The sequence below is a fragment of the Opisthocomus hoazin genome, chromosome 2 (assembly GCF_030867145.1).
Source record: "Opisthocomus hoazin isolate bOpiHoa1 chromosome 2, bOpiHoa1.hap1, whole genome shotgun sequence".
Taxonomy (NCBI): domain Eukaryota; kingdom Metazoa; phylum Chordata; class Aves; order Opisthocomiformes; family Opisthocomidae; genus Opisthocomus; species Opisthocomus hoazin.
In genome coordinates, this window is record NC_134415.1 from 119,647,590 (window position 1) to 119,672,895 (window position 25,306).

At 39.4% G+C, this 25,306-nt stretch overlaps 1 protein-coding gene across 2 annotated transcripts; it reads left to right on the forward strand.

Annotated features, from left to right (window-relative positions):
• The first annotated feature begins 36 nt into the window (after positions 1–36).
• Positions 37–23,490, forward strand: GEN1 (GEN1 Holliday junction 5' flap endonuclease). 2 transcript variants are annotated; one of them, XM_075414876.1, is made up of 14 exons: positions 37–121; positions 3,203–3,400; positions 5,195–5,381; positions 6,570–6,746; positions 10,068–10,178; positions 13,582–13,655; positions 14,197–14,288; positions 15,135–15,285; positions 15,403–15,439; positions 15,534–15,614; positions 16,871–17,001; positions 18,847–18,908; positions 19,448–19,591; positions 19,820–23,490. In XM_075414876.1, exons 2-14 carry the CDS (start codon positions 3,240–3,242, stop codon positions 21,280–21,282), a joined length of 2,871 nt encoding a protein of 956 aa, XP_075270991.1. In that variant the 5' UTR covers positions 37–121; positions 3,203–3,239; the 3' UTR covers positions 21,283–23,490. The 2 variants fall into 2 exon arrangements, with proteins under 2 accessions (XP_075270991.1, XP_075270992.1); XM_075414877.1 differs by lacking the exons at positions 37–121; positions 3,203–3,400 and adding an exon at positions 4,396–4,442.
• The last annotated feature ends 1,816 nt before the right edge of the window (positions 23,491–25,306 follow it).

A 25,306-nucleotide genomic window follows, 5' to 3' on the forward strand; every position in this document is an offset into this window, starting at 1 on the left:
GGGCCGTTTCCTCGCGCCCGCCATTTTCAAGAGGGAGGAGCCGCGGAGCGGGCAACCGGCCCCGGGGGTTTCCTCCTCTCCCCTCCTCTCCGCGGCTGGGTCTGCTCGGGCCTCCCGGGGTGTAAGTTCCTATCTCCTTCGACGGTTGAGCCGCCCCCGCTGAGGAGGTGTTGGGCGCCTCAAGGCGGCTCGGCTTCGCGGGTGCCCGCTCGCCGGTGGGCCGGGGGGACCGTTGCGGGGGGGAGGCCCCCTGCCCCCGGCCTGGAGTCGGGGCGTTGGGCCCGCCGCGCTGCTGGCGGGCGGGGAGAGCCCCGCAGGCAGGCGTTCCTCTCACGGCGGGGTGGGGGGGGAGCGCCCGCTCCGCTCCTCTCGGTGCGGTGCGTTGCGTTGCGTTGCGTTGCGTTGCGTTGTTGGCTCTGGCTCGCGTCACGGCGGGAATTTTAAACGGGGAGAGGAATGTGGAAGCGCTGAAGGGCGCCGGTGCCGAGCGGGAGGTGCTCCGGGTTACTGGCAGAGCTGCGCTAGCTGCTGGGGTAGCGCGGAGACGGGGCAGGGGGCTGTTAAAAACGCGTCGTGGGCTTTATTCTTTTTTCTTTCTTCTTCTTTGTATTTAAAGGCCTCTGGGTCAGGCATGAAGTATATGCGTGGTAGTCTTTACACGTTACCATGGCAGTGAGTGAAAGCATAGCTGTATGAATTAAAGCACTAAATGTCTCCTGTAGTTATTTTCAAGTAACTAACTTCCTTCTCCGGCTGTGCAAAAAAACTTTGCAGAGTAGAATATAGTCTTAAAACATGATTTATAAAACCTGAAAGCTGTATAGCTATAGCACATACTGGCTCAATAAGAAATTGAAAAGGTTTTGTGTGGGGTTTTTTAGTTTATATTTGCTGTCATTGACCCCATAGTAGCACGATGTCTTCAGTGATTTGTAAGTATGTGAAAAAAAATCAGGTTCAGTCACCCTGCTTTGGAAGTTACCATCTCGCTAAGTAGCTTGGAGGCTTTTGATCAGCTCCTCAGTACAGTCTGAGTAGACAGATCACTCCTATTAGAAGTAGTACATCTGTTTTTTGTACAGGATCCGGATCTAAATGTTTTACAGAATACACTCAAAAATGCAAAGACTGGTAGTTCTCACAGGCTTTCATAACTCAACCTTAGAAGTGTATTGTGTGGGCTTAAGGAAAATTTCTGTCCTGAAATAACAGTACTTGATTATCTCATAATGAAAAAAGGGGGGTGTTTTTGTAGTTTTCAAAGATTTTTTAATACCTTTTGTTTTCTTTATTATTTGTAATCTTATGAGATGTTAAGTGTTTGCAGTGTATTTTTCTTTCCTGTTAATTATATACCATGTGACATTCCATAACAATATTTAGAAACCAGCTAACACAGTGTTTTTAAAAACTTGTATTGATGTAGACTGGCAGGAACCAAATGGTAGCATAAAAAAGACGTCTCCCTTTTTTTGCTAGGTGTATTCTTGTTAAACCCCCCTGAAGCTGAATATCACGCATGTCTTTTGAGAAGGTTTGGATGCTTTTTGTTAGCCTCCCTTGTGCATCAGAGAAAACAATCATCCTGGACTTCAAGAAATTAAACCATGTATTTGCATGCTTTATTTATATTCTTAACTCATTTTATGTGCTTGAGGTAGAACAACAACAAAAGTAGTACATTATGCCCTGTATGCATACAACTAAAATCAGGTTGAATGATTGAAGTAGTTAAAGGGATTAGAGTGACGTGATTTCTGTTGAAAGTAAATCTTGACATGAGGGTTTGATTTAAAAACAACCTGGAATTGCTGCAGTGGCAGAAATGATGTGTTATTGATTAGCTGCCTTGCTTTGTTCTGGCAGACTGTGGTGGTGTTAAATGTGGAAGATTGCTGAATTTAACATGGCCGTGTTCACTGGAGGCCGCAAGGCGGCATAGCTCCTCACGTGTTGCAAGCAGATCTCGGAGCACAGGTCGCTGGCTCGCCTAGTGATGAGTTATTCAAAGGAGGGTTTTATTTTATATATATCATAGTATATGGTAGTTTCAAATTCGGGATGAAAGAAATACCAAACGTTCAGGATTTTGTTTGATTTTTATCTTCTACTGTTGAGGGAGAGAAAAGTGGAGAAATAAGCATGAGGCAAACTTTGTATAGTAAGACAGCGCAGGAATAGATTGGTATTGTGAGGGGGAAAAGCAGAGTATGTGTTAGAGTCCGTGTACAGAAGTGGCAAGGTGTGAAAACCAGAAGAATAATGAAAAAAAGAAAGATGGAAAGGAAGAAAATGAAATCCAATAATGGAGTAGCATGGAGAACAGAGCTGTATAAGTAAAGTTAAAGAAGAGGCAAAGAAGTATACTATCTAATGTTGGTCTGTTTTCAGCTGGTGTTCAGTGTAGGTAGTGCCTGTCACACAATAGCAAAATTAAAATAGTAAAAATATACACACTGGTGTGTTTCTGCAATCACAGTGTTATAAATGTTGAAATGTTTGTTGGAAGGGACCTCTGGAGGTCATGCATGCTGACTCCCTGCTCGGAGGGTGACTTCCACCTTTATTGGATTGAATCAGTAAGACAGAATGTTGTCTGGATGTTGAAAGTCTCCAAGAATAGAGATTCTGCAACTTCGAGGCAATCAGTGCTTCAGTACCCTCTGTGATTTTTGTCCTGAAGTCCAACTTGAATTTCCCAAGCCAGAACCTGTGGCTGTTATATCATCTTGGAATATTAAAGAGAGTTTAAGTTCTGTCATCGTTGTAAATATTCCTCAAGTTGTTTTAATCTACTTCCATTTGAACAGAAACATTTTCGTGTGGATTCTACCCCTTCAGATCAGGAAGTAATTCCTTCGAGAAGTGTGGTTTTTCTTTGTTTTTAAATAAAGCTTGTATTGTGCCTATGTAAGGGACATTTGAGACTGGAAAGGAATGAATCACCCCCAACTAAGGTTTTGGTTTTTTATTTATGTTCAGGCTATTAGCAATGAAAATGTACAGTCCAAAGAAGGTATTTAGTAATAAACCAGCTGTGAACAGGAGTCACAACACACTTAGAAGGCTTGATTGCAAGTGTTCTTTTCTCATAAAAGTAGAACTGATAATGACTAAATATTTATTTTCTGAACCTCACGTTCATAATTGACATACTGCATGTTATATTCTGAAAGTGTTTTACTTTGCTTGGTCTTCACAGCTAAAATCTTCGTGCTGACAACAAAGAACTTAGAACAATGGGAGTGACTAATCTGTGGCAAATCCTTGAGCCTGTGAGACAACCTGTCAGCTTGAGCAGTCTCAAAGGAAAAACACTTGCTGTTGACTTAAGTTTGTGGGTTTGTGAAGCACAGACTGTTAAAAAGATGATTGGAGTGGTTACCAAGCCACATCTGAGGTATCGTATCCATAGAAATTGTTGTAGCCAAAAGTCTTGGAGCTGTTTATTTTAGGTATGATACTTATTCTAAATTTAAGACTTCCTGCGAGATTCTTATGACTGTTGTTTTGATTCTGTTGTCATCACTTGCGCTACATGCGTAAAGGGTTTGAAGTGAAGACTCAGTCGTACTGGCTGATTTCAACTTAATGCTTGGGTCCAAATAGAAGTTCTTGGGCCCAGCCTACTTTGTCTCGAGGCCTCAACTGCAGGTAAGGATGAGATGGATGTAAGCAGAACCATGTTTGTCTTAATGTGATACAGCACTGTGTGATACACAGATCATCAAGGAACACAAATCAATGTGCTAATTTGTATATGTTTCTGAGGCTGTGTGATGGAATGTGGTATGAGATTTTTCAACTCTTTATCACAGCAGTTTAGATGCTGTTCAGTTCAGAGCATACTGAGAGTCATGCATGCTCTAGCCTGGTCTACCTTACAAATTAAAATTCTAGTTAGACCCCATAATGAATTAAATATGTTGAAATCATTCTTCAGGCTTATGAACAGTCTTGAAGTATTTTTTAACTTAAGCGAATCGCATATTTGAGGGATGAGCAAGTAGAAGCAGCTGTAACTTCCAAGCACTGGTTTCTGCAAGTGATGCTGACAAAAATGAAAATATATACAGATTTTAATAAATGACCCATTCTTGGTTAGCTCAGGAACACTGAGTTACTAGCTGCTGTTAGACGTTCCTGTGGCTTCTCTTGAGTTCAGCTAATATGAAATACCAGCATCTTCTGAGAATAATTTCTAAAAATGTTATGCTTATGACCCCAAATGGATAATTAACTAAAACTTGAAGCATGACCAAAATCATTACTTTTCTCTGGTAGGATGTCCTGTGTGCAGTGGAATGGAAACATCAGTCCAGATCTCTTACGCAGTCTTTCCAAAGCAAGACAAAGAGCTGAACAGACTTCTACCAAAAAAAAAATGTTTTCAGGCAGTGGGAAATTAAATTCTTTTGCTAAGTGTTTTAGATAAACTTATTGTAAGTGATTGATTTTTATATCATTTGTGAAAATAGAACTAGCCTTAAAAGATGAGCTTATCCGTTTTTTACCAGTAGCAAGTGTACGAAATTGAATCTAGAGTAATGGTCTTTTCATGTCAATCAAAGAGATACAAAAGTTTGGTCTACTCTTTTTGAAAGATTGATCCTGGAATTACTGGAAAAAGCATATGCTGTCTCGTATTACTGCTCTCAATTTTACTATTATAGGCTAATTAATTATTACTGCTCCCTTGCAAATACCACGCGTCAGTGATGCTGGTTTGCATATGAAATAAATTGGCATGGTAATGGTATCTGAGTCTGTCTAATACCATAGCATTCAGTCACTTCAGAATCTGATGTACCTGTATTGATAGATTTGGGATTAAAATTTGATATAAAAGAATCAATGTGGATTTGTGTTTGGAAGCAGACTTTGGATATTGAATGGCTTTTTATTAAGCCTTTTATATTTGCTTAAGTCTTTACACCTAAAAAAGATCTTTCTTGTGCTTACGTGATATTTTCTTGCAAATTTTGTAAAGCTGTTACAAGTGTATAGTAAAACAACTACAACCAAAGACAGGGATATAGATAAAAGGTTTGTTAGCTTGGGGGTAAGGGAGTTGTAAAAGGTAAGTGGAAAGCTAAGATTGTTCCTTGGGTGGGCAGAGAGATATAAGGAAAACATCTGAAGAAATCAGGTTTTGCAAATTCTGCAGCTTATGGAACACCTTGCTTTGTTGCAGAAATCTATTTTTCCGGTTCTCTTTCTTAACATCAATGGGAATTAAACTAGTGTTTGTCATGGAAGGAGAGGCTCCCAAGTTGAAAGCAGACACCATGAGTAAAAGGAACGAGATGCGCTATGGACCTGCGAAGAAAGTTGGAGCTTCAAGAACAGGGAGATCTTTATTTAAAGCCATTTTAAAAGAAGTGAGTAACTGGGGGCTGTTTTTCAATATTTTTAACGTGATAGGAAGAAATCTTAACCAAATTAAATACAAGAACTCGTAAGAATTAATAGTTTTCTACACAACAAATTTCAACAGTGTTTTAAGGAAATGTATGCCTTTGAGATTGGGCCTTACAGCCTGTGTTAGCTGTTGTTGAAGAAGAGGGACAATGTTAGGTAGAATAATTTTCTTGTTTGATGTGTTCCTGTGTATGTTATGCTGTGGTGAATCACAGTCGTAGTTGAGTGTTTATTACAGAAATAATAGTGTTAGTATTGATGCTTTTTTTTTTCCCTACACTGAAAACAGGAATGTGTTGTGTACCTATGTAAGCTAAGCTAGTGTGTTTTTGAAGGGCTACGCAGAACTCTTTTGTAACCTAGAGCTATGACTTGGTAAATAGCTGTACAGCTAAGAAGATGCACTTGTTGGAAACCTGCTGGATTAGACTAAGGGGAAGATTGTGTAGTCTTCTTGGTATAGATGATTGAGACAGCTCTGGCTGCAAAGACCTCCTGTTCAGTAGTTTGTTTTTCATTCATTGTTGCAGATATGTAACCATTTTTGTCTATTCAGAATTTTCTGAAATTGAATTTATGGATACTCCTGGCTTCAGTAGGATGAATGTGTCAATTCAAGTTTTTATTCTTAAACTCTAAAATGAATACTCTTCTCTGAAATTTGGAAGTAGTATGTATGAGTGTATATCAGTATGTCTTATACTGGGGTCAGGTCTCGCTAGGCCAACAGTGCAGTACTTTCGTAATTTATATGCTTGGAGAGTCTGGCATCTGTTGAAAGATGTCTGTGCTAGCCCAGTACTACTACTTGAGTGAACAGTGTTGCTTTATAAAGATAAATATTCCTTTGTTACTCTTCTGAAAACATCCTAAGTATCTTTTTAAAGTGTAAAGAATTTTGTGAAGGAGTAACCATTAATCATGCTGTGTTCAAGTCCTGTAACTAATACTTTGCTTTTAGTTGGATATTTCTTTTCACTGTTACGGTAAACTATTTCTCCTAAAGTAGTACTTGTATGAATGTAATGGTGCATAGGCAGTGCAACAGTGGCAGTTTTTGTATACACTTGTGCCTGAGAAAACGCATGCTGATAAGTGGGTCTGATTCAGCATTCAATCTCTCTTACTCTTTGGATTCCTTTGTTTAGTGTCTTGAACTGCTAGAGTGTTTAGGTGTGCCTTGGGTTCAAGCAGCGGGGGAAGCAGAGGCAATGTGTGCCCACCTGAATGCAAAAGGGTATGTGGATGGCTGCATCACCAATGATGGAGATGTCTTCTTATACGGAGCTCAAACAGTTTATAGAAACTTTGCCATGAATGCTAAGGTAATGTATCTCGCCCCATTCTCTCTTTAGAATCTTCCCAAAAATGTAAATAGAAAGAAGGGACTTGAAATGATTATTTAGGTATTATTGCACTTACCTTCTTGTAGTTGGGTTTGTTTAAAATTGTACATTTAAGATTGGAACATTTTATTTGATTCACTGTCAATCTGTATCACAGAATCACAGAATGGCAGGGGTTGGAAGGGACATCTGTGGGTCATCTAGTCCAGCCCTCCTGCCCAAGCAGGGTCACCTACAGCAGGCTGCACAGGACCTTGTCCAGGCGGGTCTTGAATATCTCCAGAGAAGGAGACTCCACAACCTCCCTGGGCAGCTTGTTCCAGTGCTCCGTCACCCTCACAGGGAAGAAGTTCCTCCTCATGTTCAGACAGAACTTCCTATGCTTCAGTTTGTGCCCATTGCCCCTTGTCCTGTCACTGGGCACTACTGAAAAGAGCTTGGCCCCATCCTCCTGACACACACCCTTCAGATATTTGTAAGCATTTATTAGGTCCCCTCGCAGCCTTCTCTTCTTCAGGCTGAACAAGCCCAGCTCCCTCAACCTCTCCTCGTAGGGCAGATGTTCCAGTCCCCTCACCATCCTTGTAGCCCTCCGCTGGACTCTCTCCAGTAGCTCCTCATCTTTCTTGAACTGGGGAGCCCAGAACTGGACAGAGTACTCCAGATGAGGCCTCACCAGGGCAGTGTAGAAGGGAAGGAGAACCTCCCTTGACCTGCTGGCCGCACTCTTCTTAATGCACCCCAGAATGCCATTTGCTTTCTTGGCAGCCAGGGCACACTGCTGGCTCATGGTCAACCTGTCATCCACCAGGACTCCCAGGTCCCTCCCCGCAGAGCTGCTCTCCAGCAGGTCCACCCCAAGCCTGTACTGATGCATGGGGTTGTTCCTCCCCAGGTGCAGGACCCTGCATTTGCCTTTGTTGAACCTCATCAGGTTCCTCTCTGCCCAACTTTCCAGCCTATCCAGGTCACGCTGAATGGCAGCACAGCCTTCCGGTGTGTCTGCCACTCCTCCCTGTTTGGTGTCATCAGCAAACTTGCTGAGGGTACATTCTAACTCTTCATCCAGGTCATTGTTGAAGAAGTTAAACAAGGCTGGGCCCAGTACTGACCCCTGAGGGACACCACTAGTTACCAGCCTCCAACTAGACTCAGCGCCGCTAATGACAACCCTCTGAGTTCTGCCATTCAGCCAGTTCTCTATCCACTTCACCAACCACTCATCCAGCCCACACTTCCTCAGCTTCCCTAGGAGGGGATATCATGGGAGACTGTGTTGAAAGCCTTTCTGAAGTCTAGGTAGACAACATCCACGGCTCTCCCTTCGTCTACCCAGCCAGTCATGTCATCGTAGAAAGCTATGAGATTGGTCCGGCATGATTTCCCCTTGGTGAATCCATGCTGACTACTCCTGATAACCTTCTTTTCTTCCACTTGCTTCATGATGGCCTCCAGGTTAAGCTGCTCCATCACCTTTCCCAGGATGGAGGTGAGGCTGACCGGCCTGCAGTTCCCTGGGTCCTCCTTCTTGCCCTTTTTGAAGATTGGAGTGACATTGGTCTTTTTCCAGTCCTCGGGCACCTCTCCTGTCCTCCAGGACCTCTCAAAGATGATGGAGTGTGGCTCAGCAATGACATCCGCCAGCTCCCTCAGCACTCGTGGGTGCATTCCATCGGGGCCCATGGATTTGTGGACGTCCAGATTGCTTAAGCGATCCCTCACGTGGTCCTCCTCGACCAAGGGAAAGTCGTCCTCTCTGTAGGCTTCTTCTCTTACCTCCAGGGCCTGGGATTCCTGAGGGCCAGTCTTAGCACTGAAGACTGAAGCAAAGAAGGCATTCAGTAGCTCTGCCTTCTCCGCATCCTCCGTCACCAGGACACCCGCCTCATTCAGCAGCGGCCCCACATTGTCCCTATCCTTCCTTTTGCTGCTGATGTAGTTGAAGAAGCTCTTCTTGTTGTTTTTGACATCCCTTGCCAGCTTCAATTCCAGGTGGGCCTTGGCCTTCCTCGTCGCATCCCTGCACGCTCTGACCACGTTCCTGTACTCTTCCCAAGTGGCCTGCCCCTCTTTCCACATTCCATGGACCTTTCTCTTCCACCTGATCTCCGCTAGAAGTATACTGGATGTGAGAGCAAAACCGCTGACTTGAAGTACACTTATGGTGGTGTTGTCATATATATGTCATATGGTATGATTAGGGCATACGGGAGTGGTCAACCTCCTGGGCCTAATAACTGTCCACACACTTACTTCTTACAAGTTTGTTCTGTTATGAATGTACTTATCGTTAATACTATTTGTCTCCAATTGAACATGAATAGCATAGGGATTGTACCTCTGTATCATGATCATGCAAAAAAACAAAGCAATGTATGACCTTAAGCTGAAGTGTTCATTTGTTAGGAATGCAATTTTCCAGAACTGGCGAAAGGCAACCCCGAATTTCCATTATTTATACTATCTCTGCGACTCTGAGAAAGGAATGCATGTGTTCTGTCTGGTGAATCTAAAAAGAAAGTGGAGGAAATATTGATGGTATTGGGGTTGGAATTTTAAATAATGTTCATTTGAAAGAGTTTGAGAAAATACTTCAGTAGCAGGAGAAAATCAGTAGAACAGAAAAAAAGCAGCTGTTGCAGAAGACTGTATTATTTTGGGTTGTTGACTTGTGTGGTTTGGGGTTTTTTTTGTATTTTTTTTGGGGGGGAAGGGGCAGTGGCAGTGTCTTAATGTCTGAATTCATGTTAATCTTGACTTCATGTTGTTACGTACAAGTCCCTCTACCCTTCAGAGCTTCAGGTGTTCCTTTAGCTCATGGCTACTGTTCTAGGTAACGTATTAATGATTTTTTTTTTTCTTTTTTTTTACTCAAGTAGCATGTTGACATGTTTATGTGGATTTTAAAAACTGCAGTTCCTGAGATGACTTACACAGCCACTAGTACTGGATAATTTTAGTTTTCCCACACTTTTTCTGCAGGTAGTAAACAATAAATAAAACACACTTTGGCTTATTTTAGTTTCTTTCAACAGTTGATGCCCATACTTAAAACTTGAAATTCCAGCACTGTAGTTATTCATGGGGTGTCCATGCATTACATTATAAATTTTTAGTTGCTGCCTTTTTTTCTTTTTTTCTTTTTTTTTTTTTAACTATCAGATCCCTCTTATGTTGTAGACCCGTTTGCTGCAGATGTGGGTGAATAGGGGTGGGTAAGCAATTGCAGCTGAAGGTGATTCAGGGCAGTTCCTTCCCTGATGTTACAGAAATAATGTGTATGATAAATCTCTCTTGCAGGATCCATATCTTGACTGTTACACAGTGTCATCTATTAAGGAGAAGCTTGGTTGTGACAGAGAGTCTTTGATTGGGCTAGCTGTTCTTCTCGGTTGTGATTATCTTCCAAAGGTAAGCAGTATAAATTTTTTTTTATTAGATACTTACATTGTCTTGAAAAACAATAAACGTTATCAAGGGAGACATGTGCGTGCTGACAGAACTGTATGCTTACATGAATAAACATGATTACTGAGATGTAGTTGAAGAAGATGCTTTGTAAGTTGCTGTAAGTGTTATTTGTGCAGTCTGAAAGATAATCAAAATGGCTCATGAACATTAATCTTTCTAAAACTGTTATGTTTTATTTCAGTTCTTTTTTTATAATGGAGGAGAAGGCAAAAGTTTGGATGTTAATTACATCGAGCAAAGGTGTGAGAACTCAGTTGTTTGTGAGGATGCTTTGTAATCATTCGCATATAAGTACATCCCTGGCAGAATAGCTGTTGGAAAATGAGAAAAACAGCTTTGTTTATGCTGTTTGGAAGACTTAGTGGTGATGTTTTTGAGCTGTAGTTATTAGTAATGCCAGTTCTGGATGCGATTTGGATGGTATCCCCTTGTAGTTCTATCATTTGTAAATACGTGATTTATGAAGAAGTCACTTATTTGAAAGTTTGCCTAATGAATGAGGTGAGAGGGATCTCGCTCATTGCTATGTCACTTTTTTTTTTTTTCTGAAAGTTCTTGAATGTTTTTTGAAACTTTGAACGGAAGCTGTTGTAATGGCTATTTGAAATGGAAAGGAAGTGGGATGAAACTTGATTTCTGTACAGATCATCATACAGTGACTTCAGGCAATGGTTGCTCCCATTTGGGCTTGCAATGGGTATCTAGTAGTTCTTAAATCATTGTGTCCCAGTTTGATAAAACTGTCCTCCTAAACAACTGATACTGCGAAAGAGCAAATGGCTCTAATTATTAAGTGTTTTTTCTGAAAGACTTGCTTCTGTTACAGGAATCTTTAAATAGTTGTTAATTATTATTATTACAAAATAAATCATAGAATCATTAAGGTTGGAAAAGACCTCTAAAATCATCAAGTCCAACCGTTGACCCAACACCACCATGCTTGCTAAACAGTGGCCTGAAGTGCCACATCTACACTTTTTTTGAATACCTCCAGGGGTGGTGACTCCACCACTTTCCTGGGCAGCCTGTTCCAATGCTTTACAGCTCTTTCAGTAAAGAATCCTAATATCCAATCTAAACCTCCCCTGATGCAACTTGAGGCTGTTTCCTGTCATACTATTGCTAGTTACTTGGGAGAAGAGACCAACACCTGCCTCACTACAACCTCCTTTCAGGTAGTTGTAGGTCTCTCCTCAGCCTCCTCTTCTCCAGACTAAACAGCCCCAGCTCCCTCAGCCACTCCTCAGAAGACTTGTTCTCCAGACCCCTCACCAGCCCTGTTGCCCTTTTCTGGACACGCTCCAGCAACTCAGTGTCTTCCTTGTATGTATAGAGAAGGAGTAAAAAAAAAAATAGTGGCTAATCAGTGGTTATTGTAATGGAACTAGCAGCTCCTGAAATGCCAGGTTCTTGCATAGTCCTGAAGTGACATGGTTACATAATGTCAGATAGGTCTTTTGAGTTACTGCAGCCCAGCGAAGTGGATAGAGATAGAAACTTCTAAGGAAAGCTGAATTACAGGAGTGCACTGGGAATGGAGATTGGTAGAACAGATAAAGTAGAATACCACTCTATAAGTGCACCTAGTTTGTTGAATACATATCAAGATGATGCTTTCCTTGCAGAGCTTGAATATCTGACTCTCTACCTGAGCATCTGGCTGCAGTCCAATGAGAACTCCTAAATGGCTTTGAATGTACATTTATTTCATATGGTTTTATATGTTCAGTTCACCCATTACAGCTGAACAAAAATAAGCTTTAGATTTATTTGTAATAATGCTATAGAAAGCAAACTCAATACAATCCTTACATTCAACTGTACTGATTCTTGGCAACATAGAGTAAGGATTGAAAGAAGAACTGGAAAAGCAGTATGTGTGTTTTAAACGATAGAAATGTTTGCGTTGGAAGGGACCTTTAAAAGTCATCTAGCCCAATCCCCCTGCAGTGAGCAGGGACACCTTCAACTTGATCAAGTTGCTCAGAGCCCCGTCCAACCTGATCTTGAATGTTTCCAAGGATGGGACATTTACCACCTCTCTGGGCAACCTGTGCCAGTGTTTCACCACTCTCATCATAAAAAAAATTTCTTCCTATATCTAGTCTGAATCCACCCTTTTTTAGTTTAAAACCATTACCCCTTGCCCTGTCGCTACAGGCGCTACTAAAAAGCCTGTCCCCATCTTTCTTATAAGCCCCCATTCAGTACTGGAAGGCCACAATAAGGTCTCCCTGCAGCCTTCTCTACTGCAGGCTGAACACCACCAACTCTCAGCCTTTTCTCATAGGAGAGGTGTTCCAGCCCTCTGATAGTGTTCGTGGCCCTCCTCTGGTTGTTTTGTATCAACTCACTTTCACTCTTCAGTATGTCTGAGGGTTACTACAAAGTTCTGGATTTTAGTCCATGAGCTAAGTTCCAGAAAAGGAACATCTGAGGCTGGGTTGGAAGGGACGCTGAGCAACCTGATCTAGTGGAAGATGTCCCTGCTCGCTGCAGAGGGGTTGGATTAGGTGAGCTTTAAAGGTCCCTTCCAACCCAAACCATTCTGTGATTCTGTGAAAATACTTGCTGTTCCTACCTATTATCCATAGTGACAGTCTCCTTTCCTATAGAGGACATGCATACTACAGATGTAGTAATGGAATAAGTATCAAAATCAAGCAAGAAATTATTGAAAGAGAGGGAAGAAATTCTTTGGGTTTGTGGTTTTATTGGGTTTCTTAATTATTTTTCAGACCATGCTCTTGCATTTTTCTTTGTTACCTCTTAGTATTGATTTTGCATAAGTGCTTGAAATATTAATATTTTAAAAGTTGTTGCTGTTGCCGTAAAGCATCTCTTTCCTGTGAGTGAAAGCTTTTTGCTGGATTTCTGCAGTCTTTCATGTTCCAGCCTTTTGACTCTAAAATCCAGAAGATCTGTCTTCATCTTGTCTTTCCAAAATAATTTTGATAAGTTTCAGCTCTCTGACAGTTAGCTGGTAAGAATGTTACCGGTATTTTATATTGCTATCCTGTTGCAGATAGCAAGAAGGAAAACAAACCAAACAATATTTCTTTTCAAATTGTTTTCTACTACCCTCTTTCTCTGCCTTGTTTTGTCTGAGCTACTATTGAGTATAAGGACACTTTATGCAGCTTGTGTGTACTGGCAGTACAGCTGTAATCTGTCACCTTCTCTGGCTTTAGAACTTGGGCAAAAATTATTTTTCTCATTTTACTCTCAACATCTGGAATAATTTTTGTCATTTCTGTGCATGAGGTTACAAAGGCAGTTTTGATGAAAATCTGAATGCTTCCTGTTTGTCATTAAATAATGTTCCGTATTTCTGTCTCTCCAGGGCATTCCAGGAGTTGGGAAAGAGCAAGCTTTAAAGTTAATTGAGACTTTGCAAGGTCAAAACTTATTGCAAAGGTAAAGTGAAAATTTATGTTGTGTGCTGAAGTAGTTTGATTTTATTTAAAGACTTACTGACATGTACTTCAGCTCCAAGACTATGTTTGTAATACTTTAATTTTGAGGGAGGGAGGGGCAGGCCAGAGAGAGATTTCCACATTCCTTACTTTGTTTGCTAAATGAATTATGTGTTTTGCTAGGCAAGCTTCTTAACTGTTTTAAACATTAGATGGCTCCTAGCTCTTGATCTAGCATGTCTACGTTAATAAATTGGAAAGGAAGTCATAGGGACTGATGAGAGACTTTTTGCTAGTTTTTAATTGGGTTCTAGATCAGGACATGAGATGCCAAATGCTTTCTGTGTTTGTTATCATAATGTGTGTGTCAATACTAGAAATCCATCATATAATGTACTTTAAAAAAAAAATCTATTTCATAAATTAGAAAATTCTGTTTCTTGGGTAGATGCCTGAGAAGTATAAAGGGAGTATTTTTTAGTGTTTTATTTTAAGTATGAAAGTTAAAAATGTTTCTTAATCCTTTTAATATCTCCTGTTAGGTTTGAGCAGTGGAAAGAACAATTTAAGTGTGATGATAATCCACCTTTGGTTGTTAAAAGGGTAATTCACTGTTCTGAGTGCCATCATCCAGGTCAGTGTGAAAAGCACTGAATTCTATTTTTTGCCCAATTGGTTTTTTTTTTTTGGTTTTTTTTTTTCTGAATGTGTGGGGTTGGTGGTTTTTTTTTTTGTTTGGTTGGTTGAGTTTTGGAGGTTTTTTTTAATGGCTAGCATTAAAAGCTGCTTTTTGTCATTCAGCTTGTGGGCTATCTTCACATTTTCAGTATTGTGTGTATGTATCTTTATACAAATGTTTCGAAGTCTGGGGACTGTCTTTCTTCAAATGTGAAACTAGATGATAGCAGATGGAGTGTTATCACAATGCTGTTGTGTGATACCAGATATTTGCCTTTTTAACATTACCAGTAGAGAAAGTATGCTATACTGACAAGCAGCTTTTTCTTTAGTTGCCTGAATTGGTCTCGCATCAAGAAGACTGAATCCATTAACATTGCTGGGTTTTGCTGCAATGTGTTTTTAAAAACAAATTAATCTTAAGGAACCTCATTTTGGTAGCATCTTTGATCAGTGAACTCATTCAACCCCATTACTTGGAGAAGGAAAAGCTTGTTTCAAGTATGTTACTTATATATGTTTTTCAGGATGTCACAGACTACTGTAATTTTTTAGGTAATAAAGTTTTCAACGTAGGTGTGAAACTTTAGAAAAAGTCTTCAAAAAAGTGAGAGCTTGCTTGTATTTGTCAGTTTTCACTGTAGATATATAAATACAGCTAATGCATGCAGATCTGCTTACAGCTGCTATTCGTGTCAGATTCATATGTGTTCTGAGCTCTGTATTCGTTCTGTTAGCGTTGTATATTTGGAGATTTTGGAAACCTCTTTTCTTCTCACACTTTGTGCATCTGCTTCTACAGGATCTTACAAGGAGCATGAGCACAGTGGATGTAAATTCTGTGGAAGCACTATATACTGCAAACCCAGTGACTCCAAATACTGCTGCCCTTGTGAGTGGCATCAGTTAGAGCGAGTGAAACAAGCAAATGCAGTGGAGGACAATATCAGAAAGTAGGAATATCTTGAAAATTGAACTGCTTTTCCCTGTGTTCATGTGCAGGGTGAGCATTTAAATTCTGCATTTTTCCCATTTGTATTGAGTTCCTAACACATTTGTTTTACCTGCAGAAAAGCTAACAGTTGTGAGGGCTTTCCATTCCCTGAGGTAACAAACCAACCTATTTTAAGTTTTCATTTTTTTAATAATTAACTGAAATTTCAGTTTTCTGCTTTCTCAAACTTTTTTGCTTCATCTCAAGGTTATCCAAGAATTTCTTATAAACAAGAACAAATTGATCAAGATAAAGGAATGCCAAAGGCCAAATTTACTGTCCTTTCAGGTATATAACAAAACACTGGATATTCAGCTCTGTAGTTCTTTGTTAGTAAGGAAGACATCTGTGATAATTTTGATCTTCATTGGTAATTTTACTGGAAATGAGAATTAAAGAATCTTGCTACAACTTCTTTATATACCTCATTTTTTGAAAGCCTAAAATTGAAGGCTTTGAAGAAAAATCAGTTGATGTAAATAGGTACGTAGGAAAGTGGAGGAAAGAGAACTCAGAAGAAAGGTCACTTGTTGTTTTGTTTTTCAGTCTCCAGTATTACTAGATTAGGTTGCAGAGTGCTGCATTATCTGTGTAGTGTAAAAATATAAATAGTTATATAGCATAATACATGCTTTGGGATGTTACCGTTTTTGTTTTCATCCACCTTTCCTAAAGGTATTAACAGATACAGCTCTTGTTTTTGCTCATACTTGTTTCATCATACTGACACAGTGCGTATATAGTAGCTTTGAGTATTATAGCAAGTCATCAATATGAAATTTTTTTTAACATTAAGCTTTCTTTTCAATTATATTTTTGGTATCGAGATAACTAGCTTCTGTATAGAATAACCAGAAATGGCTTTTATTCTGAATGTTGCATGTTTTCAAAGAAACAGGTAGCAGACTTGTGTTTAGCATAATACTGCCAGCTTTCAATCAGAGTGCATAAAGCTCAAAGGTGGTCTAGCTGATTCCTGTGTCAATAGAAGAAAGGCTAAATATCCTGTGAGGCTTCTTCGGGGGGGGGGGGGCGGTGCAGGGGAAGGTGTTAATATATGGATGTTAACATTATTTTCTAAGAATAATTTTTATTTGTTTTTTTGTTGTCGAAAGCAGATCTTTTACTGTGTTTCGTTTTCAGGGATTGATGGCAGCATGAGAATAATGTATAGCATTATAGACCGCTGTTGAGCAGTGTGGCTTTGATGAAAATCCATGTTGATCCTTCTCTCACATGCAAAATAATTTTCGCAGATCCTTGTATAGCTGATCTGAATCTGATAAGGTGTTCAGCAACTCTTATTACTGTTGCTGCCACTACACAACTGTTCCCTTGGCTGCTTATTGATGAATTTGCCCTGTTATGGATGACTGTTCCCTCCCTTGGCAGTTAGCTATTGTTAGGCATTATGCTAGTATATATAAACGTTCTAGATGTTTCAAATATTTAATCCTGTGTCCCTACTATGTAGCTGTCTAAGCATGATATCTAACAGAATAGGAAAGCTTTAAAGTTTGGGGTGATTTTTTTTATACTAACAGATATTTGCCTCTGAGAAGATGGAGTGGACCAAACATTACGCTTGTAAGAAACTGTTAGCACTATTGACGCGTTATGATATGATCCAGAGAAAATCTGGATACATTGATTCAAAACAGCTGCAGGCAATACGGTAATGTATTTGATTTCTTGAACTTAATATGTTTATTTCTGCTGCTGGAGGAAAATGATGTGTTTTTTTCCTTTTTGTACAAATATAATGGTTTTCTTCCATCTCTGTTTGGAACTTTGTGCTCATTTTGAATAGAGGTAAAAATTTAGATCAGTACACCAATTCTTATACTGCCACTGCACAAAGTAGTACATGTAGCAATTTCTTTTTGTTCTAACTGACAATACCTGTTTTTCTCTATGCTTACTTTCTGTTTCCTTGGATCTACACATGAGATTTAGCATTACAGGTTCGATCCTTTGCTCAGGTTCTTAGCAGAAGTTTGACTTCTGTGGTTCAAAACAAGAGCCCGGGCTTAGAAATGAGCATCTGCAGATTCGGTCATGGTCTCAGATTTCTTATCAGACCCTGCTGACTGTCGTTGTACTATGTGTCTGATTAAATCTATGACTTGCCGTTCTATTCTGCTGTCCCTTCTTCTCAAAACAACACTTTCCTTCAGGACTGGTGCATTTAGGAATACAAAAATGGCCAAGTATCCTGTTACTAAAAATGGATAGACAGGAAAAAAACCCAAGATAAGCAGGTAACTACTTTCCTCCACAATGTTTTCCCACCATCCAGGTTTCTGTTAAGGTTTTTCTGATCCAGCATTAGTACCTTCTTATTATTTCAGCCCTCAATCTATTCTTTCAAATGATCTAATCTTTTCTTAAACTTAAGTAAACTTTTAGAATCTACAGTGTCTATTGGCAAATCTGAACTTAACAGTTTCATTTCCCAAATGAAACCCAAATTCCCCCCTTCTCCCAAATTCTTGTATTGCAAGAAGATTAGTAGTTTTACCATGTTCCTTGAAGCTGTTCAAGATTTTATAGACCTTGATTTTGGGGGATGGAAGGACAGTCAGTAGCAATGGACTTGCCTGGACAAGGTCCTGTGCAGCCTGCTGTAGGTGACCCTGCTTTGGCAGGAGAGTTGGACTAGGTGACCCACAGAGGTCCCTTCCAACCCCTACCATTCTGTGATTCTGTGAATGTGATAGTATCTCATCTGGGTTGATGTGTCATAGTTTGCTAAGTTATTACTTGCAGAAAAGCTGTTCTATTCAGTATTATCTTTTGAAAGAGTGGAGAGACTGGTTGGGGGCTGCTTTTTAAACAGGTTGGCTAGATAAATTACCAGTGTTTACCTTGTATTAATTGACATCCTCTATGTATAACACTTTCACGTGTTTCAAGAGTTTAAAAGACAGATCATGTGTGCTCTAGAAAATTTATTTTGTTAACAAGTATTTAAAAATGCAGTAATGAGTCAGCAGGAGACCCTTCATACGTAGCAACCTGTTAAACTAGGGGGTAGATAAGGTTTTTAGAACAGTCTCATAAAGACTGACTGTGCCTACTCAGTTCATGTTTTATCTTCCTTCATGCTCTCATGCAAAAGATATAAATAACCCTGTCTGGTCATTCAGAAAACTACTGTCTATGGCAACAGCCTTCTCTGTGGCATTAGTTGAAGGTATCAAACTGATGTCTGTAGGAGTCTGCGTTACAGATGTCTGTTACAGAATAGTTCTTTTGATTTCCTGTTATGCTCCTCTGAGCTGTATCATTAAAAAAAAAAAAAGGTTCCGTACTGAAATCTAGACCCAAAATTTTACTGTGTAACTTACACAGAGTAGTAGTGTATTTTTTTTAAAAGCTGTATTAATTTCACTATTACAAGAATATTTTTTCCTCTGAATCATTACAAATTAGAGTACTGAAATATTTCTAGATAATTTAGATTTTTCATTTCCTGTTTAAACAAAATCATTTAATGCACTTCTTTTTGTTCTTACAGGATAGTCAAGACACGTGTTAAAAATGCAATTCCTTGTTTTGAAATTGAGTGGCAAAAACCAGGTTGGTCTGCTTTCTGTACACTACGGAACAGAAAAGTTCATAGAAGAAAAGGAAGGTGTGCTTTAAAGAGGAAAAGAGTTTAGACACATTCAGAGGCAGTGAAATGTGGGTGGGATTGGAAACTGTTGTATGAAAACAATAGAAAATGCGCATCAGACTTCACATACCCTGAAAGCAGAAGCAATGCTTCAAAAAAAAATCTACCTAGAAAGCAAGGGACTCCGTCTTCAGATACTTTTTCTGGTAGATGTTAATAAGACCTGAACTCTGTGTTTCATATCTTATTTCACTACGTACCAGAAGCTCTGACTGTTTACTAGCTAGAAAATTTTCTATGCTGACAGACTTCTACCTTTAGAAGTTTGAGCCAGGAGACTGGCAGAAAGAAAAAGAACTTACTTGTAGCTAAATCTCAAGCATTGTACTATTGACCTGTTTACATACCTTCTTTGTACTTAAATAAATCTTTTGTTCTTTGTTATTCCCTACTTTGAAATGTGTGTATATACATGTCTAATGTATATTCATTAAATTTTTAGAACATTATGTTGATGCAGAAGATGAGCCTGTGGAGTTGTTTGTAGTCACAGTAGAAGAGGAGTCTTTGTTTCAGGCTGCTTATCCTGATGTCGTTGCCCTTTATCAAGTGGAAAAGTCAGAAGTTCTGAAGAAGAAACAGAAAAGTAAGTCCAAAAGCTTATTTCTTATGAACTTACAGATCTTACCAGAACACAAGAAGCAAAAGCAACAAACGTTTCTCCCCCTGTTGAGTAATGTCATGTTTTGTCAAAATCAGGGCTTGATATCTTGCAAGGACTGTGCTTTTATCTTAGCATTTCTTACTTTAGCGCTAGGAGATCTGAAATGTGGTTAATGCGCTATTTTCATATCCCCTTTTTTATTTTTTTCAGACAGGAAAGACAAACCAACAGAAGAGGAAGTATCAAATGTGTATGATGAAGTTAGCGATCTTCTGTCTCAAATCAATTTAAAATCTAGATGTGGAATTCTTCCTGTCCCAGACTCCATGTCAGATATAAAAACTCCCCCAGAAGATCAGATACACCAGAAAATTACTGAATCAAAAAACCTAGTGTCAGCTGCAGCTTCTTGCATAACGACTATTCAGATGCCAGCACCAACAGCTGCTTTTCCTCCGACTGCACCGCCTTACTCGCTCTTACAGAGTACGTTGGCTGACTCAACTGTATTGCCAGCACAATTTACTAAAAATTCAGGGATAGCATCCTCTTCCTCTGTAACACCTGGTGTACCATTGAGCAGTATCAATGGGGAAGGAACCTTCTTCAGCACTTCACCAGCCCATGGGGGTGGTACCCGTGATCCAGCAGCTGACTTAACTATATGCATAAAACACTCGCATCCACTAGGTCATGAAATAGAAAGAAGTAGCTCAGAATATTCTGATGCTGTGCAGCCTGATCAACATCATTCTGATAGTGCAGATGATTTGGTTTCACATGATGCTATGAGGCAACTTCAGAAGTGGTCTTCAGGTGAGCGAATGCTTAAGAAGACTTCCATTCCATCCAGCCCTTTGTTGTCTGAAGATCTAATGCAACTGGAGTCTTTGAAACGTTTTAAACAAACAAAAGAAACGTTGAATCATGATAAAGATTATGTCTCTTCCTCGTGTCAGTTAAACAAACTAGTGCAGGAAAGTAAAAACGTGCTATCAGAAAACTACAAAAGGGAATCCAGCATACATGTTTATCAAGATCAGTACAAAAAAGTTGACAGCCTGGCTGAAATAATGCAGAAGGACCTTCAAGCAGGCAGTTCAACATCTCTAGCCCTCAATGGGCAGACAACAGAGACACTGCATCCTAGGTGTGAAATGCTTCCAGCGTCTCTAAAGCCAGCAGGTGTTGTAACTGGCTGTCACATGAAAAAAGCTTGTACTCAAACTACTTGGAAAACTTCTTTTAAAAAGAGTGTGTGTCAGAACAGATGTTCTTCCAGTGAAGACAGTGATGATGGGAGTATGAATAAAAAGCTGATTTATGAGCAGCAGAAAAGGCAACTGAACCCTAGTCAGTTTAAAAAATATTTTCCAAAGAAAAGGAGTAACATTGTTACTAGCAAAAGAACAAACAGTGACTCGGCGCTTATAATTAGAGGAAAGAAGACAAAGACCAATTTAAAAAAAGCTGGTAATAGCTTGTCATTGCAAGTATCTCCAAAACCATCCTCTGTGGAGGAAGTTAATTGTTCCCAAACTCCAGAGCAGCCATTGGAGAGGTCAGGTTCTGGTCCTACACAGCAAGCCGAAAGTGCTGTTCTGACTTACACATGGGCAGACAGTCCCCTTCCCCTGTCTGAAAGACTAAAAGGAAGAATCAAAATCAGTTAGGTTCTCTGTAAAACAGAATATGGTAACAATTAACTCTGAGCCTTCAGCTCTTACAGAGTTCTTTCTCAAAGCTTGTACAGTGTGCTTTATAAGTGAACAGTTTTGATAAATAAGAAGTGCTGTGAAATACTGCATACCGGAGCTGAAGTTTGAAACTAAAATGTTAGCAAAAGTGCCAAATAGCTGACTGTAGGCAAGTGTCGGTTATTCTGGACTTGATTATATTCTGAACTTGATACATAAGCATCAGGATATAGTATGCAAGGGAGCAGGGAGGTTTGTTTACGAAACAAGAAGGGTTTTTTCCCAAGCAATTGTGAGGATTTTGTGTACAGCTATTACTACTTCTGCTTATAAAAATAGACTTATTAAAATAGTGCCTGCACTGCTGTTGGATATTAATAAGACAAAGTGATACAGCTCTTTCCAACTGAAATTTTCCATTCTGCTCCACTAACTTAATTTTGCTAGTCTTAAAATGGGTTTTCAAATCCTGGGATTCTGGTTGTGTGCATTATCTCTGAGGGACCAGATAGAGACATGCAAGCAGATGTACCTTGCAAGGGTAGTTAAATTTTATATCTGCCATGCCCTACAATAAACTCTTCTTTCGAGTGTCTGCATCTTCCAAAGAATGGAATAAGCTGTGTAAGGATATTCGGGTTTTGTAGCGGTTATATCTAATATTTAGGGAAATTTGATGGCTGTTTTAATCAAACAGTTATAATTTGGGACATTTTTTTTTCTTAAGATATGAAATCCCATATAACACTCACTTCTGCTTATAGTAGAATGAAGGTTAAGTTACCAAAATTCAAAATCTAATGATGATATTGCAGATTCTTTGAATAATATCATGTAAATATTTGTTTTTAAAGGGGGAACTTGAATACAAGTGCATTTTTGAAGGTGTTCTTCCTACCTCTTTAATACAGAAGCAATCTGTGTTAATACAAAAAAAAGGAGTGTTCAACAGCTTATTAGAAAATGCCTGCCTGCCTGTATTTAAGTGTTCATAACTTTCTGTGGACCAACCAGAAGGAAGGGCACTCTTACCAAGATAAAATATTAGCAATAAAAATTAGAATATCTATGCCTTAATGAAAATGTAAATTCTTTCTTCATAAAGTTCAGGGCTTTAAAAGTTAGGAAGCTAAGTTCCACGTGTGTTTAAGGGAGAAATAGGTAGTCTATAGATAATACAATCTGTAATTAGCCAAAATGGTAGTTTTGTATTTTACTCTGTGGGCAGATGGAGAATGTTTATTTGTAGTTGATTTTCCATATGAGAAATGTATTATGGAAATGGACAAAATATCTAAAATATTAGAAACCTATTTTCAGTTTTGATAGGTGGTCTCTCTTCTGGAGACTTTTAACCACCCAGCTGATGCGAGAGGGTAGCTAGAAGAGTAGAATTGCAAAGGCGAATAGGAGTGGTGGTCATCTGGGGACTGTAAATGTAGAGATTCCTTATGCAGTGCTCAGCAGTGGAGAGGTCAGACCATTTTTTGTGGAAAAGTATTGTTAGGTTATGTATGATTCTTTTCCTTACTGCTGGTTTTGAATACTGGAGGTTGGAATCCAAGGTTTGCCATTAATAAAAATGGCAATATCATGTGAATGACCTCTTTTGTTTGCTCCCAGTGTGGGAATGCACTCTTTTGTTGGAGGGATCATACAGTTTCACCCACAGGGTGTGGGTTTCTGTGGTTTAGGGTTTTGTTTAGAACTGGGGGGGCAAGAGTGGGTTTTGGAGAGTTTTTTGTTTGTTTTCCAAATCTGTCTGGGCTGACGGCTTTAATGAATGATTTGCTGAGAATACTGTGCCGGAATTATGAGAAGTTCATGTTTTGCCAATAATGGAAACCAGAAATAAGATGTAATCATAAGATGTTAAAATCTGCAGAGGGGAAGAATAAAAACCTATGTTGCTGATTATCACTGCGAATTAAGTTGGCTTCATAAATACAGTTCAAGCATGAAAATCAGAAAAAATTCTTTTTTTTTCATTTGCAGTGCGTCTCAATTTTCTGCAAGTTCTCTGCCGCTACTTTAGAAGCAGCAATAGATGTGAAAACAGCTGTATAGGATGGCCTCTCTCACTTAGGCTATAGCTGCTCATTGCAGCAAATAAACACAGGATTGTTTATCATTGTGGGTGACTTACTTGCATTAAACTTGTGATTCGTTACAGGAGGGAAATTACAGGGTTTTAAAGTGTTTTGATTTCTCAACTTTCTGTAATTTAATCAGTCTAAGAATTAGGGCTGATTTTTCTTTGGGACTGTGTTTACCATGCCAAAGCTGACTTGTTTTGCAACCTCTCACACTTGTTAAGAAAATTGAGTGGGTGTAACATAACTTTCTGCTGCAGAAAATATTCCTACCAGATTACGTTAAACTGGTCATAATCATAAGTGAGTGTGATGCATCAGCCTGTTGACCCTGAATATATTTTCATTTATCATTTGTCTTGGTCATCCCGAAGAGGCTGTATCAGGGTGCTTCATCTAAAGAGATAAAACTATACCTGCTCTGTGGACAGGGCAAGTAAAGTATGCAGCATTCTTTAGGTAATTTTTTGAAAGTGTTTCTGTAGAACTGGCCGCAGTCCGTTACCTGCTCTGTCACTCCTGAGGTCAGCATCCCTCCAGCTTGAATGATTCCTGCAGGGAGATAGGGCAGATCCATAGGTTCTGTCTTAGCAGTATAGATATCATTATTTCAACTTATAAAGACTATTAAGCATCTACTTAAATGCAAATTTATTATTTAGCGTATCTTAACAAAGGGAAACATGTGTCTGGCACTCCTTGTGATTGTAAGTCACTATTTCAGGTCCATGGGGAATCCACCAGAAAGGAGAATAAATACTGTTGACATGGACCATATACATAGAGAGCTACAAAAAATACAATGTAAAAAAAAAAAAAAAACCCACTTCTTAGTTTCTATATATCCCACTGTCAAGCTACGCATGCTTTTACATTCCTCATTGGAAAATATTACTGAAATACTTACCAACGTGTGTGAACATGCTCAACAAAAAGAAAAACTCATATTCATTGCATTTACCAATTTCTACTCTATCAATAGAATTGGTGAACTCAATAAATCTTTTGCTAGTTACCAGAGAAGTTTCCTGGTTTGAGAGAGGGATTATTTAACTTCGAGGCTTTGCACACGCTTGGCTCTGTCCTCTTATGACAAGAAGGATACTTGGAAATAAAGTGGTGAAAGAGACGAACGGCAGCTGTTACTTGAGACAAGATAAAGTCTTTTCATGTCTAAAAAGGTGTCAAACCCTGCTGTATTATATCAGCAGATAAAAGGAAACTGCAGTTACAATATTATTGAGAGTTGTTATAAACCTAAGTGCTACTGACAAAACAATAAACTCAGCGCTAGATTTAGCGCTTTTTCCCTCAGGAAAAAAAACACTGTAACTTTCTCAAGAAAACAAAGTTACGATGGGTGACAGAACCACTCTGCACAGTTCTCTTGCTCATGTATCCTGCATCATAGCTACTATCAGTACTGAGCTTAACTTCGTCAGATAACCACATATCAAACTTCAGAAGTTCTTTAAACCCAAGTCTCGTCTCCACCTCCCACCCCAATTTCCCTTGATGAGGTTGGAGAGATTTTGTCACTTCAGAGTCTGAGCACAGCTGGAAAAAGGGACGTGCCTTTGAAAGTTTTGCTCTGTGAAAGCAGCTGCCTATACTAAAATTCTCCCTGATGGATATTTAAAGTGAATTAGCTGCCTAAAACAGAATGAAGGGAAAGAAGCCAACCAGGGATATTTTTAATGCCAAAATGTTGTAGAAGTAGCTGTAAATTAGCTTTTTTTTTACTTTCATATCTACTGTAAAATGCGATTTGTTCTGCTAGAGCACCTCCCCATCCAAGCTCGAAGCCAAGTTAGTTGTCCTACCAAACGTCCTTGACAAAGGTTGGGTCTGTGACAGTTCCTCAGGACACGGTGGGAGCAGCTGTGAGTGTGGCCGGCTTTGAGCAA

What these genes read in the sequence shown, in the direction of transcription:
- GEN1 (XM_075414876.1), top strand. Translation starts at nt 3,240, where the DNA reads ATGGGAGTGACTAATCTGTGGCAAATCCTTGAGCCTGTGAGACAACCT. An exon ending in TTAAAGCCATTTTAAAAGAA is followed by an intron (nt 5,382 to 6,569) that starts GTGAGTAACTGG and finishes TCCTTTGTTTAG; the next exon opens with TGTCTTGAACTGCTAGAGTG. An exon ending in GTGGAGGACAATATCAGAAA is followed by an intron (nt 15,286 to 15,402) that starts GTAGGAATATCT and finishes TTTTACCTGCAG; the next exon opens with AAAAGCTAACAGTTGTGAGG.